This window comes from Sciurus vulgaris (assembly GCF_902686455.1).
Source record: "Sciurus vulgaris genome assembly, chromosome: 4".
Lineage (NCBI taxonomy): Eukaryota > Metazoa > Chordata > Mammalia > Rodentia > Sciuridae > Sciurus > Sciurus vulgaris.
The window spans coordinates 114,587,763-114,606,068 of record NC_136464.1 but is presented as its reverse complement, the minus strand read 5'-3'; the positions used below and the strand labels follow the sequence as shown (position 1 = coordinate 114,606,068).

General features: G+C 36.4%; 1 protein-coding gene across 4 annotated transcripts in view; it reads left to right on the top strand.

Annotated features, from left to right (window-relative positions):
- Positions 1 to 18,306, top strand: part of SLAIN1 (SLAIN motif family member 1) — a 57,415-nt gene that overhangs the window by 13,112 nt on the left and 25,997 nt on the right. For all 4 annotated transcript variants that reach the window (XM_079136689.1, XM_079136690.1, XM_079136687.1 and 1 more), the window contains exon 2: positions 920 to 1,059. In XM_079136689.1, the coding sequence (XP_078992815.1) occupies positions 1,017 to 1,059 (43 nt within the window). In that variant the 5' untranslated portion in view covers positions 920 to 1,016. The remainder of the gene's footprint in view (positions 1 to 919; positions 1,060 to 18,306) is intronic.

Genomic DNA, 18,306 nt, shown 5'->3' with positions numbered 1-18,306 from the left:
TAATTTATGAATTACTCTAAAAGGTAGAAGTTCTATACAGAATAGTAAAAAGTATTAAAGTACCTAATTTTAAGAAGGGCTCATTAGAATTGTTACTTTAATGAGATTTGTAATTAGAATAAGCTTAAGTTTAGAAAGGTCAATTACTAGAGCTAGCAATTACAGGGAGATAACTTTCCCCTCTTTTTTTTTGGTTAACTGCTGCCTTCAGACCTTTTTATTTAACCTACCACTAAAAATACGTTTACTTTAGCATAGTTTTATCAATGAGAGAGAAACTTTATTGTAACTTGTAGTACCTCTGGGTAGTATTGAAAATAATACTACCTGTTACTCTGTATTGGTGTTGATGCTGAAAGTGAATTTTCCTCAAACCTTAAAAGCTATTTCTTTGGTTTCAATGAAATGGTACATATCAAGTTTAGTGTAGATTCGAGATGATTGAAATATTATTTAAAGTGTTCAGAGAATTAACTGACTTGTGTTTGGTCTTGTTTTTTTAAAAAATAAATACAAGGTTTGCCTTGTCGCCCATGTCATGTTTACATCCATTGGCCCAGGTTCACATACAGCGCTGCTGCAGGAGAGTTAGACAGTGTTCATTTCTAAACATGTAAAGTGACACTGTAAGATCCTTATGGTGCCTGTCCAGTACCAGAAACCCTTGAACTCCTACCATGTGAAACACAGTGAAGGGGAAAATTGTTAGACTTGTTTTTGAAGTAGTACTTACCAGACTTTGGAGAGAGTCATATTCTATTTGGGGATATTTGCTTGTTAAAAATGACTTGGTATTTGGAAGTATTCAAATGTGAGTTGTGTTTCTATAGAAACTGTTGAATACCTGTTGTCTATCCCAGAAGAGAGGCACTCTCTATATACCTGTATCATACCTATAATGTAGATTTCTTTTTTTAAGGTTATACGTTGGCTCTTCAAAGACATTCACCTCATCAGAGAAATCCCTGAATCCTTTGCAGTGGTGTAGACACGTCCTAGATAACCCGACTCCCGAGATGGAAGCAGCCAGACGTTCCCTGTGCTTTAGACTGGAGCAAGGTATTGTGAACGTGTCCATTTGCATTCTCCAACTCTTGCCACTCTGAGCTCTGCTTTTGTTGCTGTTTTGGAATAGACACTTCAGTTGAAAAAATTCTTACCCTGCAGTGCAGATGTTGCATGCAGTTCCCTTCACCAGGATCACACATCGGGGTTTCTCAGTATAGGCTCTAGTTGTGTGCTTATTTTTAGCTAGATTTTTAGCTTGTTTTAGTTTGTACTGTAACATTCGAACACATTTTTTTCCTTGTTTTTTTTTTTTTTTTCTTTCTCTTTGCAAATATGCCAATAAGTGAACTGGGTCATCTTCACAACAAGATTTTGTGGCTGAATTCTGAGATATAAAACTGGGATTCTTTTGGGTTCTGACAACCGAACTTAGTACTGAACTACTTCAGTGTTTAGTTGGATGTATAACTGGAAGTCCTAATTTTTGTAAGCTAGGGAAAAAAAATCTTTGTATGTAACATTAGTTAACTTACAGAGCCCAACAGATGTTTAAGTAAAAGAAAAGAGTAATGAGAGCTGTAAAGGGAAAAAACAGTAAAAGGAATGAGTACTAATCAGCTCCTTATGATTTTGATAGTCAAACACTTAAAATTGTGATTGTGAAGCTTTTGGCTTGTCTCTCAGCTTCTCCTATGTGTTTCATCTAGGAATACTGTTTCTATTCCATGGGCTACCTGCATCCAAATCATTTTGAGCTTGAAAGTACAGGTTCTGTCCCTTCAGACTAAAGAATAAGAGTTATCTGAGGGTAGTGCCAATGGTCTCTGAATTGACAGGTTCACTGGCGCAATTCTTAGGCACACTGAAGTTTGGGAATGCTGTCTCTGATGCTCTTCAAGGGTGATCAATGTTTATGAAATACTTGAACATTAGACAAAGTTTAGCTAACATTTCTTGAGCTCTTAATTCTGTGACAGTACCTTAAGTTCTTGACTTCCTTCATTCAGTCTAACCATGCTCACCTGAGGTGTAGGTACTGTGGTCACCTTTAGAGGTAAGAATAGGGAAGTTTAGAAACATTCAGAGAATTGTAAGACTAGAATGATGATCAGAATCTCTTTAACACCAGAAATCCTGTCTTTAACCATTATTCTGTAGTGCTGGATTTGCACACTTGTAAGCAAATATCAATAGATCTCTTAAACATTTGGAGGGCATTGAAGAGCATGTTTTATTGAATTTTAACTAAATTGAAATAATAAAAGCTAATTAAAGAGTGGCAGAGGAACAAAGGTGTGCTAGGGTTAAACCTCTGGCCCCAAACACTTCTCTGATAGAGCAACCATCTCACTGTCAGGAGACCCTAGCTTTAGTTCTGTTCCCATGTACCTCAATTGCTAAGCAAAACTTTAAACCCTGCTGAACTTTTCAAGAGTCCTGTAGACCTGCCACTAAGACTCTTTACTCAAGCAGCCCTTGATTCATGGACTTATTATATTCACACTTTTGTATATGAGTTTGGCTTAATAATTTGAAGTGATGGTGGAATTATAGTCATTTAGCTCAGGGGTCAATAAACTTTTTCTGGAAGGAGTCAGACAGTAAATATCTTAGGTTTTGTAAGCACACAGTCTGTTATGAGTGTTCAACTTGACTATCACCAGGAAGCAGTCATGGATGTAAGAATTAATGAACAAGCCTGTGTTCCAGTAAAACTTTTTTTTTTTAAATAAATGCCGAGATTTGAATTTCATTTGATAAATTTCATGATATGTATTTGTAAAGATACCCTCCCTCCATTAAGTGTAAAATCATTCTTGGCTGGTAAGTATTAGAAAAACAACAGAAGGCTGGATTTGGGCCACCCCCGGCCAGTTTGGCAACCCCTGATTTGGTTTATTTGCATACATGGTTGATTTTGAAAAAGTAGAGGAGAAGCTTTTGTTAAATTTAATGTAAATTCTAAATGATAGGTGCTTTTGATATTTTAAACTATGTGCCTGATTATCTAATTTTCTGTTTATTGGCAAGGGGCTAAAGCAGAATTGACATGCTGTGGTTTTTATGCATGATTTATTTAAACTTCAGATTAAAGAGTTTTGAGAACTAGTTTTTTGAAACCACAATTAGTCCTTTATTGCATTGTATAAATCTAGAACCTCTTTTTGCTGTGAGACTAAATGCTTTTCTTCAGAGATTCAGAATCCTATGATTAGCCAACAATCAACAGGCTAGAATAGGTTTACTGTATGAAAATTCTTTTTTAGAAAACAAACATATTTTATAAAACAGTGACCACAGTTTATAAAATTAGACTTTTGAGTACATAAGAAAAGTAGAAGCCTCCTGCCCCCATCCTCCCATACAGGTTTTATTTCCCAGCTGTTGGTTTTGATTTTTATATTTACCTCTTTTAAATTATAATTTTGGATGGCTGTTAACTGAAGTTCTCAATTTCAAACATCAACCACTGGATTTTGACTTTGGGGTGTAAAGGTTTAATCCTTTTAACACCATCCTTATATGTTACATCTTTGCACATCCTCCCAGTGTAGCTATATACCATTTTTAGGAAACACGAGTATTTATGATAGAAGCACTCAAGCCTTTCAATATTTTATTATATTTCATTTTTCCTCTTTTTAAAAATTAATTATAAAAAGACACTTGGTGGTTTTTTTTATTATTTATTTATTTATTTTATTCCTCCTCATTAATTTGTTGCCATTCTCTCCAGGCAGACTAGGTAGATCCAAGGGTTTGGTTTGCTGCTCCTTCTGACAGTGCCCTCTGTTGTCTTCCTCTCTTTAGAATGGTTCTGTCACTTCTCAACAGCTCTCATGGGGGCAAGTTCCTTTTGCTTTTTCCTGGAATTCCCCTGACCTCTCCTCAGTGTGGTGTCCCCTGATTCCTAGATGCAAAGATGTTCTTTTCCTTATATTCCCTACTCTTAGTGGAATGTATTATTTATGTGCTCTTTGTGGGAGTAGGAAGGGGAAGAAAATATACAGGAGGTGAGCTTTGAGCTCCTTGTCCGTCTGAAAATGTTTTTATTTCATCTTCACCCCGACACCTGATTGTTCTTTGGGCTACACTTAGATTTCTTGGTTAAAAACCATTTCCCACAGAATTAGAAGGTGATATTCCTTTGTACTTGAGTTTCAGAATTATCATTGGAGTCAGTTCAGTGCCATTCTTGTTTGTGATTCTTTCTACCTAAATCTACATGAGTATTTTAGAATCTTGTCTTTATTCCTGGTATTTCAAAATTATAAATTTCTTTCACTTTCTATTTTTGTTAGGCATTTAGTGTTACTTTCAACTTGGAAACATCATAGCCTTATTTCTTTGTAAGACTCCATTGTTATCCTGTTTTCTCTATTCTTTCTAGATATTCTCTTGGTCAGCTGTTAAATTTCCTGAATTTATATCTGTGTTTTACATTTTTCTCTCTTACTTTCTATTCTTGATTTTCTTTGATGTCCTACCTTCTTGGACATTTTAATAACTTGCCATCTGAGCTTTTGCTGCATGTTTAATAGCTACCATCTTTATGGCAAGTGCCATTGTAGGTCATGGGGATACAACAGTGAACAACACAGATGTTACGTCTTGCCCTCATTGGGCTCACTCCTAGTATGCAAGTTTTTACTTAATATTCCTGTTACTTCTTTATTTTTTGATAAGTTATACTTATTTGCATTTCTATCCTTAAATCTAATGGCTTTCTGTTGCAGTTCATTAGGATACATAAACTAGTCTTTTTGTTAAAAGTAGAAGAGTACCGGTTGCTTGGGCAGAGGATGGAGCTGTAGGACTTAAGTATTTCCCTATAGATTTTTTTCAGTCTTCCTGATTTTTGACTTCACCATACAACTCATTACCTTCTGTGGAACCTTGCATCTGTGGTTCCAGAACCTTCCAGGTTCTTATTTGTTTCCCTCACTGTGGGCCCTTAGAGAATGCTAAACCCCACATCTGTTACCTAATGTTTATTTTTTCCTCTAAGGTTGTGTGACCCTCCTTAGTCTGATATTGTCTTCTCTCCTGTTTAGTCTTCCTTGTGGATGTAAGACTTTGCATTTAACTATCCCCATAGTATGGTTTCAGAAGAGAAGAGGGAGAAATTTGTGTTTAGTCCTTCATATTGAATATTATCGTTTCCAATAAAGAGAGTTCTTTATCAATGATAGTTAATTAATAGAAATAATAATAAGGCTCAGTAGTAAATTCCTGAAATTGTAGCTACTTGGGGAGCTGAGGCAGGAGGATTGGAAGTTTGAGGTCAGCTCAAGAAACACAATGAAACCATTTTTTCGTTTGTTTAAAGATGTCCTCAGAAATAAGAAATTATGATTTTAACTTAAACTTTATTCATAATATAGTAGAAATGCTTAGTTGGAATAATGTGAGTATTTCATATTTTAGAAGTTTGAATAATTTTCTAACAAAAGCGTTTTCTTTTTGTTTAGACTTTCAGTAATCTCTGGGACAATCAGCAATTTCAAATAACAGGTTTCACTGAGCATGTTCTGTGAGACTAGGGTGATTTTCCTTCATTTGAATACAGAGTGCCCAAAGACAGGGGCACATTTTTGATCACCAGCTCCTTAATTCCTAGAAGGGATCCTGATCTGCAGACACTGTTGCTGAAGTAAATGGATGTGTAATTCTTTTTGAATCCACTTTCACAATTAAGGACTGTTTCAGTTTCAGTTTTGTTTTTGAATACTGTAAGATGGTGTGTGTGTGGGCGGGGGGTCCTCACAACATTTCTTTACCTGCTATCTCATAGCTTTAGAGGAAAACAGATTGTTCACTAAGAAATCCCCTGTCACACTAGGGAGCCATTAGATGGGAAGGAAGGGACTCTTCTTTCACACTCTTCTCTCCTCCCAGTTCTTTCTTAAACCTTTTATTCTCATCAACATATACTATGAAAATCATAAAATTTTAATATTTTTTAAGTTTTTAATTTTTATTAGTACATTATAATTATACGTAAGAGTGAATGATGTCATATTTGTCCATGCACTAAACATAATTTGTTCAATTTTATTAGTACTTTCCCTTTCCCTCCCCTTCTCCTTATCCCTCATGTTTGCTCTATTCTATTGATCTCCCTTCTATTGTTTTAATTAGCACAGTATAACTATGTATGCAGGGTTGATTGTGGTATATTCCTACATAGACATAGCATGGACATAGCATAGTTTTCATTCCCCAGTACTTCCCCATGCCTTCCTTCCTCTCAATCCCCTTCCTCAACCCTATTGATCTTTCTAGAAGAGAGTGTTTAAAATGTTCTCAACACAAAGAAATGGTAAAGGTTTGAGATGATGGATATGCTAAGTCTCAGTTTGATAATTTTACAATGTATATATGTGTGTCAAAACATCACACTGTACCCTTAAATATGTACAATTATTGTTCCACTTAAACTAAATAAAACAAATAACATCTTATTTTGCTCTTTAATGTTAATTAGGGATCTTTAGATAAGATGCTGATTATTAGAAATAAAGATTTTAGATGTTTGGTTCTTATTTTTTGACTCTAATGTTTTTGAAAAGAAAATTACTCAAAAATTAAAAGATTAATTCTCTCAGAATGTGTTGGGGGATCCAGAGTATCTCTGGTGGGTGTTCCTGGTTATATATCCCCTTCTTACTTCTTCTTTTGCCCTAGCCTGTGCTGATCTCTTGGTTGCAGGTTAAGTGTGGGGGTAAGTTAGCTGTCTACTTTAGTCAACTTTTTCACCCTGTGACCGAAAGACTTGACAAGAACAACAAGAGAAGGAAAAGTTTATTTGGAAATCCTGGTTTCAGAGGTCTCAGTCCAGGGTTGGCCGACTCTATAACTCAGGGTAGGGCAGTCAGAGCCTTGAGCATGCTAGGCAAATGTTTTACCATTGAACCACATACCCGGGCTCCCAATCCAGCCTTTCTGGAGAAGGTTTTTTATGTTTTGTTTGTCTCTCCCCCCTCTACCCCCAAAATAAAATGAGGAAAGAAGGCTGTTCTGAAGATTTAATTTTTTAGGGAAATAGCATCCACATTGATTGTTTTAAGAAATATTTTGTCTTTACAACTAGAGATGGTTTGGTTAAATGTGTGTGTATATTTTTTTTAATAATTATTTTGGTATAAAATATATTCTTATAGGAAATGAATTGCACCTTATATCCTTAAATTCTTGTATGGAATATTAATTGACTTGAATCTAAGAAACTTTTTAAAAAATTATATATCGCAAAATTTACTTTTTTCCAAATTGATTTTTAATTTCCAAATTTCATAACTAATAAAGTCTATGAATCAGGTAATCAGCATAGGTAAGTTACTTAAGCATCCTCAACCTCTTCTCCATTTATATCTATTTGTAGATTTGTTGTATGGAATTAAATATATTTGAAAGACAAATTTGTTAAGACATTAAAGGCTCAAGTATGGGTTTCTTCCTATAGTGTAAGTGGCTTTTTTTGGATCATGTACAGAAAATATGTTGAAAGTAAATCACTGGAATCTTCTAGCATCTCCAAACCTATAATCTGATGGTATAAAATTAACAACAGACAGTCTAGAATAATATTTTCTTTTTTTCTGAGCACTGATTGGAGTATGCATTCTTGACCAAAGCTCAGAATCTTGGTTGGTGTTCATCTTTTAAAGATGGTCCTAAAATGTTTATTTTCCATTTCAAAGCACTCTGTTCTGTTAACTTCTCTTATTTAATTTTAAACATATATGCCTTTATTCCAGTGATTCAGAATCGGAGGATAGAGGCCTATACCTCAGTTTTCTTTTGAATTCCAATGTTTAATACAATTTTTAAATGGGTTTCAAGCACTGAATGTTTGGTTTTTGTAATTGACTAATTTCAGTTCATTTAAATTTCTTAGATGCACAAAGGAACCAATTTTCATTGAACATTTGGTATTGTAAAAATGGCATCCTATTAATCAAGCCAAAAAAAAAATTGTGTTCATTAAAATGAGGGTGGGAATTTAAGTTTGTTTCCTGCTGTAACCTTCTCAATTACTGGAATAGTTCCTGTTACATTGTAGGTGTTAAATGCTACATTTATTGAATGTATATGGTGCAAAGAGTTTTAATCAGTTAACTAGACTTATTGCCTCTAGTATCTCAGCACTGCTTAACTCCATAATTGGAAACAAGAAGCATGCTCTCAATGTCTTATTTATCTGTTAAATGTAAGGAGGGACATTTAATAGATTCCACAGGGCTGTAGCATTTTTTGCGGGATGGGGTGGGAAAGAGGGTAAGTTTGTTTTCACTATCTATAGATAAAAATACTTGTTAGAGTTAAGGATCTTAAAACTGAACAGTTTTAGAAATGTAGTTTATTGAACAATAGTAGAAAATTTTAAACAACTTTTAGTCTGCTCCCTTTCTTCTAATTGTTCTTAGACCTATATGTATAGGTTAATCATCCCTAGTCTGAATCTGAAAATACTCTAAAATCTGCAACTTTTTGAGCACCAATATGAAATCACAGGTGGAAAATTCCATACTATGCAGTTTTATTTCATGAGTAAAATTATTTAAAACACTGTATGAAGTTACTTTCAGGCTATATGTAAAGGTGTATATGAAACACATGAGTTTTGTGTTTAAACTTGGCTCCCATCCTCAAGATATCTCATTATGTATATATGCAACTATTCCTAAATTTTGAGAAAGTCTGAAACACTTCAGGTCCCACGAATTTCACATAAAGGCTGCTTGACCTGTGTTCCATTTATCAAATGCTCATCTTCAGTCCTCCCCTGCTGTCATCCACCCTTTCCAAATGAAAATTATAGAACCCCATAGAACTTTCATGGATAGGATAAACTCACATGATATCCTAAATTGGAATAAGGGTAAGCTAGAGTTTTTGGTAAATCTGTGTCATGAGGCTGGAATGTTAACCAAATAATGATCAAAAAGCTTATCTAAGTAATTTGAAACACCGACTACGTTAATTTGGGGCCAGTTAATAAAAGCTTATCTTGACTTAAGATACTTGAGTGTCCATAACAGTTGAATCAAGACAGGTTACATTTGAGGAGTGTGGGTGTAGTTTTCACAAAGAGCATAGTACTGCATGGTTACTACGTTGGGTCATGTTTCGCATTGACCATCTATTATTTCCTCTAGGGGTATTTGCTCAAGAAATGTGAACAGGTACCACCCCTTCACTGAGTTTTTCTTTCATCTTCATGTGATACCTGTTCCCATTCTTGTTTCAGTTGTTATGATGGGGTGTTCATTTCTAAATTTAGTCAATGAAAAAGAAAGTTGTGGATTCACCTAGTGTTCTAAAGGTGGCCTTTTCCTTTGTAAAAACCACACAGATTGAACCGAGACATTAGAAAGCTTATCAAGTGCCTGTCCCCTGGAACTCTTCCAGTCTCTCCTTGCATGACCTAAGATAATATCCCTCCCAGCTCGTGTTCCAGTCTTGAGGTGCTCATTTCTGGAACACAAAATTAAAACTTAGCCCATATTAGGGTTCATTTTAGGTAAGCTTTGCAAAGATTCCCTTTTTCATTGGAAAAAATTATTTGGAATCATATTAAATTTTTTTGTGCCAAGACAGGGTCTCCTAACATTAGACATTATTGTTGTGTGCTGGAAATTGGAGATATGTTGTTATAGCTGTGAGTTCTATCACATCTTTGCTATTTTTTTTTTCTGAATAGCCTCAATGCATTAGTTTTAGAATTCGCAGTGATTTAGTGCAGTTAGAAATAATTATGAATTGTGCTTTTATGAAATTTGCAGTTTCCATCTTTTATATCCATCAATCTGAATGTTTGTCAGATATCCTTAAACAATCCTTTCTTTTGTCACTTGTGCATATATTTCAATGTGGGTTTTTTGTTTGTCTTCTCTGCCATAATTAGAAAGGTGTTTATTAAAGTAATCAATAACTTACGACAGTCTGTAATGGTTGTTGCAGTGAGTTTCTAATTGACATGCTATTTTGTTACTACCACAAAGGAGAATAAATAAAAGAGTTGGGTGTGGTGGTATACCCTTGTATTCCCAGCTATTGAGGAGGCCGAGGCAGAAGGATTGCAAGTTTGAGGCCAGTTTCAAAAACTTAGTGAGAACCTGTCTCAAAATAAAAATGGCTGGATGTAAGTACTGCCAAAACAAACAAACAAAAATCAAAAAAGTAAAACAAAATACTATAGAGCAAAACTCCTAAAGGAGTTTTTCTGGGATGTGTGTGCTGGGTACTGAGCCCAGGGCCTCAAGTGTGTGAGCATGTGCTATATCATGGAACTATACCTCTATTTCCGCACCCCCCCCCACCCCGGTAGTTTTTACTGCTTTTATACTGCTAAAATGGTCGGTTTAATTTAACTATATGGCAGTGGAATTAGTTTTATTTTAGTAGATGTTTATGCCTATTTCTTGGGATCTCTAAGAAGTACAATCTAAGCAAGAATTTCTAGACTCTTTCTGGAACACTGGGGCATAATGAGAGATGCTTAGAAACCTAAGTTATGAAGCGAACTGATTACTTCCTAACTGTAGGCCCAGTGCAGAGTGTGGAGGCAAGCAGGACAAGCTCTTGGCCTTTGGAGTGGACTGTCTAGTGCAAGAAACAGACGACACATGGAGCAACTCTTGTTCTGTTTCTTCCTCAGCCTTGAAACAGGTGTGATGATTCTAACAGGAGACCTAACTGAGTCTGAGAGGTGTGGTTAGGAAATACTTTCCTGAGGAAGTGATGTGTCATCAAAGACTTGAAAATTGGTGGGAGAAGATAGTCTATAACTATGGTGGGTGGTCAGGGTGGAAGAGCATTGTAGGTCATAGGAACAGCACTTGAAAATGCCTTGCAGTAAGTGGAGGTGAATGACGTGAGAGGGACTGGAATGGAAGACCATTGTGGTGGGGCTGACATGGCAGGAAATAGGGAGAAATCTTGAGCCCAGATACTCTAAATGGAACTGCAGATCTGTGCAGGGTTTTCAGGACTGTTGAGGATTCTGGATTTTAATCCTTAGATAGTTGGGAAACCTCTAATAGTTTTAAACAAAGGAACAATGTAACCCTGAACAGGAAGGCTACAATATATTGTCTGAATTATCTTAGAAGATTAGGTTTCTTTTGAAATCTGACAAGTTGTGTTGAGTAAAGTAGTGATTTTAGAAATTCTTTGGAACTTGGTTAAGGGTTGGCTTTAGCATTTTGAAAGGGTAATTTGTTAAATTAGATAAACTTGGAAATGCTTTCTTCTGCTTTTCTCATTAATCCTGAATTTTTTATGACTTCATGTGAGAAGTAGTAGTTGAAAATGTGGTCAAACTCTGCACAGCAATTTTCTTTGAAAAGATAAAGCTTTGATTTGCTGATAACCTAAATTATTTATAATGTGTGAGAACTTTAAAATTCATGTAGTAATGTTTCATGTATTTGAGTATTGATGCACTTGTCTGTTGGTTTTTGTGAGTTTAATTTTTCTCCACTGTTGTTATAAGATTGCATTTCAGGTAGTGATTGCGTGTGTGTGTGTGTGTGTGTGTGTGTGTGTGTGTGTGTGTGCATGCATGCTCAATTTCATCTTTCATTTTTGTAGTGGTTTCAGATGAGTAGCATTGGATGAGTAAAAGGATATTACAGCAGCAGGAATTTCTAGAACAGGAGTAGTGCTAAAAATGATAACTAAAGGTGGGTCAAGAATCAGGGAAGAATCAGGAAGTCAGGATATGTATTCTTAGGGAAGGTAGATTGATCTAAGCACGAGATCCCTCTGCCTGATGGAGAAAAAGAACTAGGGGTAATTTCAGATGTCCACATTGGACTGAGCAGAGGGTGGGAGGCAGATGAGATGAAATTCTAAAGCATTTCACCCCCTTACATTGCATTGTGGGGGTCTGCAGCCACACTGATGCTGCCTGTTCAGGTGTCCAGGGGAAACCTGCTTGTAAAATAATCCACCCTTTGATGTAGTGCCTATTGTTGGTTTTCCAAGCAACAATCTTCATTTTAACTTTTCAGAAATGAAGCAAAAATGGCCAGGGCTAAGAACCAAACTATTTATATGAAAGTCAAAGTAATCTCCCAGAAAGAGAGATGGGCAGTGTGAGAAGAGTTAGGGCCTTAGTAGGTAGACCCAGAGCCTCTAATGTTCAGTGGGGAATCTTCTAGAGCAAGAATAGACAGTTGAGAAGAGGAAATACCAATAAATAATAGAAGAAAATTTCCTGGAGCTGAAGAAAGTCCTCAGGATGCATTATTACCTGAGAAACCTCTATCTGGACCATCTAGTTGATTTTCCAAGCTAGAGGCAGTACCTGTACCACTGCAGAAGAACCTTACACTAATTACTTGTTCAACTTAACTTCATTTTTATTTATAAAAGCAAACCAATAACCAAATCTTACTTGATTTAAAAAATTAATAGCATGAAAATAGAAAAAAAATCAATTAGTTTTGTAGGCAACTAGTATCCGAGGGAATAAAGAATTTAGTGGACTGAGATTTAAGAGTAATACACCTTTAAAACAAAGAAACTGTTAAAAAAAAAAAAAGGTAGTCAAATTATCACTACTTTCAAAATGGATTCTATTGTTATGAATAACTAAAAACAAAGTAAAAAGAAAAGAAAGATTAAAAAAAAAAAGAAAAACAATCTTCATATTTACTTTTAACTTTTCAGAAATGAAGCAAAAATGGCCAGGGCTAAGAACCAAAATACTTATATGAAAGTCAAAGTAATCTCCCAGAAAGAGAGATGGGCAGTGTGAGAAGAGTTAGGGGCTTAGTGGGTAGACCCAGAGCCTCTAATGTTAAGTGGGGAATCTTCTAGAGCAAGAATAGACAGTTGAGAAGAGGAAATACCAATAAATAATATAAGAAAATTTCCTGGAGCTGAAGAAAGAGAAGTCCTCAGGATGCATTAGTACCTGAGAAACCTCCACCTAGACCATCTAGTTGATTTTTCCAGTATTAAAGAGAAGATCCTAAAGATGTTTAAAGAAGAAGTAGGTTGTCTACAGCGAAACAGATCTCAGAGATCTCACAGGTAATACTGATGCTAGATGGAAAATGAATATTCCAAGTTTTGAGTGGAAGTTATTTTCAAACTATCATTCTGTACCCAAGCAAATAAACCAAATGCGGGGACAAAAGGAAGAGACTTTAGATTTTTCAAGGTTTTAGAAGGTTTTACTCCCTTATGCACCCTCTAAATGATGGTAAAGGTACAAGAATAAAGGTGTGTCATCTAAAAAACAGTGGCCAAGGAGATTACCTAGGGGAAGCCAAGAAAGATGAACTAAGGGAGCTACTCATAGTCCTGGGATGTTCTTTACCTGATGGTTAGGGTCTAGTGTCAACACTTTCTTTCCCTTGGTTCTTTCACATCTAATGATCACCTTATAGCTGTATTAATCACAGTTATAAAAGAATTGAAAATTTGCTAAGTCTTGGCAGTGTAAACACAAAGTATCCGTGGCATGGATATGGATAGTAAGGGAGCGCACTTGTACTAAAGGTCTGCTGGAAGGCAGAAACCAACAAGGTGGTACTTGGTCTGCCTACTTAATGTTGTGTGCTAATTGTGTGATTGTTTTCAAGTTCCAAAAGTGGTTCTAGGTGGGGAACAGAGAGAGACTCTTCTGTTTTAGACTTTGTATGTATCTTAATGTTCTTTTGTGTGAATAATATCATGAATAGATTCACTTAGGCTTAAATAGTTTTTCCCTTGATCAAAACTCTAGTTTATATATTTGCTTTCTACCATCTCTCGAGATGATTGGGTCAGAGGCCCCTGATATAAACCATGTATTTTGTGCCCCTAACTAGAAGAGTATTTTAGCCCAGGAGACACTGGAGAGGAAAGAGTGTTGGAATTCTGACCTCATCGCTCTTCCGTTGGGGAACTCAGCGATGTTGTCCGATAGTGGGCTGAGCTTGGCTTTCCTACCATATTGAACACTAATAGGTGGGAAGACTTGATTATGGATCTTATCTTAGTTTCCAATGTTTTCAGATGTGATATTATTTTTCTTATTTCTTCAGAGCACTAAATCTTAATGATTTCATGTAGGATGTGGAAGCTACTCTAGCTGGTTGTCATGGCTTGCATTGTGGCTGTAGTCTCAATTGAAAGAGGCTGTCTAATCTGTATGCCAACATTACATCAGTGACAGATTATTAGGTCATTCTTTTCCCTTGGCTCTGGATTAACTTATTTTCATAGAGGCCCTCTTAAGTTCTGTGGCCACTTTCACTGTCCTTAAGTTTGACGTAAACCGTAGCAGTCCAGCCTCAGGGGAAAATGGTTTCCATAAAAGGGAATTTCAAACATGCCTTTGAAGCGTAGTTTCTATTAAAATTAGATTTTTGTCTCCCCTCTTAACTGCAGCTGAGAAGTCTGATGATGATTTGTGAAATTAGAGACCACACTATTAGGATAACACTGGATTTGATCTGGGTGGGCTTGAAGATGCCAAATTGTGTACAGTTTTGACCAGTCATTAAGTGGAACAATTTGACATTCGAGAGAACTTCCCCTTCCAGAACTTCATTTTTCAGCTCTCCCTTTAGATCATTTTGGTTAGAGAAGTCCTACAAAAGGATCTACTAATCAGAAATGGCTGTGAGAGAAGAGGACAAGTATGTGGTCTAAGCACAAAAGGTCTAATTTTTTAATTGCGATGAATAGGTACTATAACCTTAGCATTATATTAACTGTTAAGAAACCCTTAATACTAGGAAACATTTGAACCAATAAAATTCAGTATCAAAAGTAAAATTCTGATCCTTGTGGAATAAATATCATATAATATGCTTTCACTAAGTATAGCAGAATTTTATAACTTTCATTGAACAAACATTTATTGAACATTTACCTGCCAATCATCAGGAATATATACCAACCCTTAGTTAGTTTCAAACCAAGTATATTTTAAATCTTAATACTAATGTTGAAGTGACTTCTGTGTTTAGCTCTAGATATTAGTTATGTAGATAGATGGACTTCTGTTAGATGTTTATTAAAGGTTGTATATAAGTCATGCTTTTGTAGATTGTTAACATTTTTAATTCAACTAGAAGTTTAAATATTGAATATTTACAATGTCTTGGGATCTTAGGGGTGTGTGTGTGTGTGAAAGCTTTGAAGATTGAGAAATTTGGGCATAATGACTGACTTAACCTTTTTAAGTGGTTCCTAAGAGTGTCAATTAGGGGCATGTTCTGGCTCTTTAGTCCTTCTCCTTACCTGAAATTGATACATACATTACAGCTGAATCTTATGTATTTGTGTATGTTAAGCAAAGTGCCCCACAAACACCTGTCTCAAAGTAGTAGTACAATTTTCTAGCCCCCATATGCTTATTTATCAGGTCCTGGAGCACTTTGGAGAAATTGATGCTGCTCAGGTTTACACAGTAGAAAAGAGTGGATCAAAAAGCTGCACACCATATGCTCCTGCTCTCAGGGCTTGCTCTGGTTGGCACCGAGTCAGTAGTGCTTACTTACATACTGTGGCTAATTTTTGTCTCAGTCTAGGGCAGTTTATAGTGTGAAATAGCAAGAGTACCATCTTCTTTATGATTTTTAAATTCTACTTTTGTAATCTGTCCAGATTTTTGAGTGCATCTCTGTGCCAGGCATTTCTGTAGGCACTAGGTATGTAAAGATCTGGCATGATGACCTAGGGAGTTTGCACCGAGAGACAGAGAGGTTTATGGAACCAAAAGCCTTCCTGCTTGGAGGTTTGTGGCATAAATCAAAATGCTGTCTGGATAAAACTTCCTACTGATTTATGGGAGAATAAAAAATATTAATGGTCTCTTATAACTTCAGAGTGGATTTTAGACCACTCTGTAACTCGTATTAGTAAAGGGCTGTGTACTTGAATTCCTCTGTGTGGCTTGGAATTGAGGCCTGCCTGCCTGTTACATAAGGAAGGAATAAAGCTGATGATTCAGTCTAGTAACCTGACCTGCTTTCCTCCCCTCTCCTCTACTCCCCTCCCCTCCCCTCGTAATTTATAGAACCTTCGGAGCCTGTGGTTTGGAAGAAACCATATTTCTTAAAAATATGTCACCTGGGATGTTTATTTCTTTTGAGGTGGTCTTTGGACAAATAAGAGAACTATCAAATGTTCTGATCAGACTGTTGAAGGTTCATGCTTCATTGCTTAGCTTCTGAGTTGGTAACATCTGAGGAACCACAAAGTCAATGAAATTATCTAGACAAGATAAAAGTGTGCCCATCATTCAACTCATCATTCAAGAAGACTAGGTTAAACTTCCTAAAAATTAGAAAAGGTGAAAAGTGGAAATTTTTTTCCACCTAACTTCTAGAACATTCTTCCTCAGAATATAAATGGTGTTTTTGTAACAATTTGATAGAACTTTTCATTTTAAAAATACTGTATTGTTTGCAAATGCATGTCTGCAAACTTTCATATTATACTCACTGCAATCTTGCTTATTGCCCTCCCACAAACCACCCTTTTTTTTTTCCCAGCTAGAACAGTGAAATATTCAGGTGTTGTGTGGTTTATTCCAAATATCAAAACTAGCTCATGGCAGGATGGAGACAGGAAGATCACGTATCTAGATTCTTCCTCCAGTGTTCTTTTAGTCTTTGGTTGGCTTTTATTATAGTGTATTGTGGGAAAGTAAAAAAGTGTTCTATTAACCGTCATTGTTATGTCTGAATACCCGGCATTCCCCTACAATATAGTTCTAGCCCTGTGCATTTTTCCAAGTGAATTATCACAAAACTGGTATGTATGTTAGCTTGGATTGACGAACTATGTCCGGATTGGGCTTTTTGCCTGTTGTCATATTGCTTATCTAGGAATGCCTTTCATGTTTTTAATAGTTGAAAAAATCAAAAGAATATAATTTCATGACCCATGGAAATTTTATTAAATTCAACTCAGTATATATAGTTTTATTGACACAAAACTATGTTCAAACATTTGCGTGTCATCTGTGACTTTCAAGCTATGATGTCCGAGTTGAGTAATTGTGATTGAGACCCCCAAGACCAACAAAGCCTAAAATATCTATTAGCCAGCTCTTTACAGAAAACATTTACTGACCACTGTGCTCTCCCCTTGCTGTCATCTCTGACATGGAATGCACTCTTCTAGATCCCATCTAGACTCTTCCTACCACGATCTTACCCCATCATCTCTAGAATTCACAGTGACAGGTTACCTTCAGTTCCTAGGGCTTGTTGGTTTGTTTTAATTATGATTTTAGTTTTTGAACATCACACATTGATATCTAAACCAGAACTCCTAGGACATAGGACCCTTTACAGAATCATGAACCAGATACTTATTAGTGTTTTCAAATGTTTTATCGAGGCTTACATGTTGAGATTAGTTTTGTTCCAGAGATATGCTATCCAGACTCATCTGGCAATGACTTGCTTCTCCATGGTTGACCTCATTTCCACTGGTGGCCAATCCTACATGAGATTCTGTATTCTGGTGTCTGCCTTCTCACCATAATTACTGCTTTCTAATTTACAGAAAAAAAGGGGCCTTAAAACCTACCTTCATCCCCTGTGTTCTCTGTTCTGTCTTTTCCAAGGAAGAAAGAATCTCACACCCACCCCCTATTCCAAGGCTGCTCCCTGCAGCTCTGTCCCATTCCTCTGGTCTCTATGATCTTCCTTCAGTGCCTTCCCTTTTCTGTGGGTTTCTCTTTTCTCTACTGGTTTTATTCTCCTCTTCTGTGAATATGCAAGTCTCCTTGTTCCTAAAAAATCATCTCGTTCTCCTTGAGCCTATGTTCCTCAAACTACAGTCCCATTTTTTTCTTGCTTTGGCAGCCAGCTCTCTCTTCAGAGATTTCTACTTCCTCATCTTCTGTCTGCTTGACTGTTAACACTCCTCTGTTGACTCTTGCTCTCATTAGGGACCTAGTTGTCTTAACCAGAAGCCTTTTTCTTTGTCTTCTTCCTACAGGACTTTTCTGCAGTGGTTGCCACTGTTGGCCATATCTCCCCTGTCAGCTCTTCTGTATCAGTCATTTTTGCTCTTTGAGCTCCACCCATCCTTCAGCTTTTTGAATACTGAGTTCTAAGTTTCCTCCACTGCTCTCTCTCTCATTATTTCTTTCTTAACGCTCCTTTCCCTCTGAACATTCTTCTTAGGTGATTTCCTGCCTGTGGCTTCACCTTCATACCACACCTATCTGTTGATGTTCCCTGAATCTCCTTAGCCCTCTTTCCTGAGTTCCAGCTCTGCATTAGACACCAGCACATTAGGTATGTCTCGTAACCATCTTCATTCAACTCA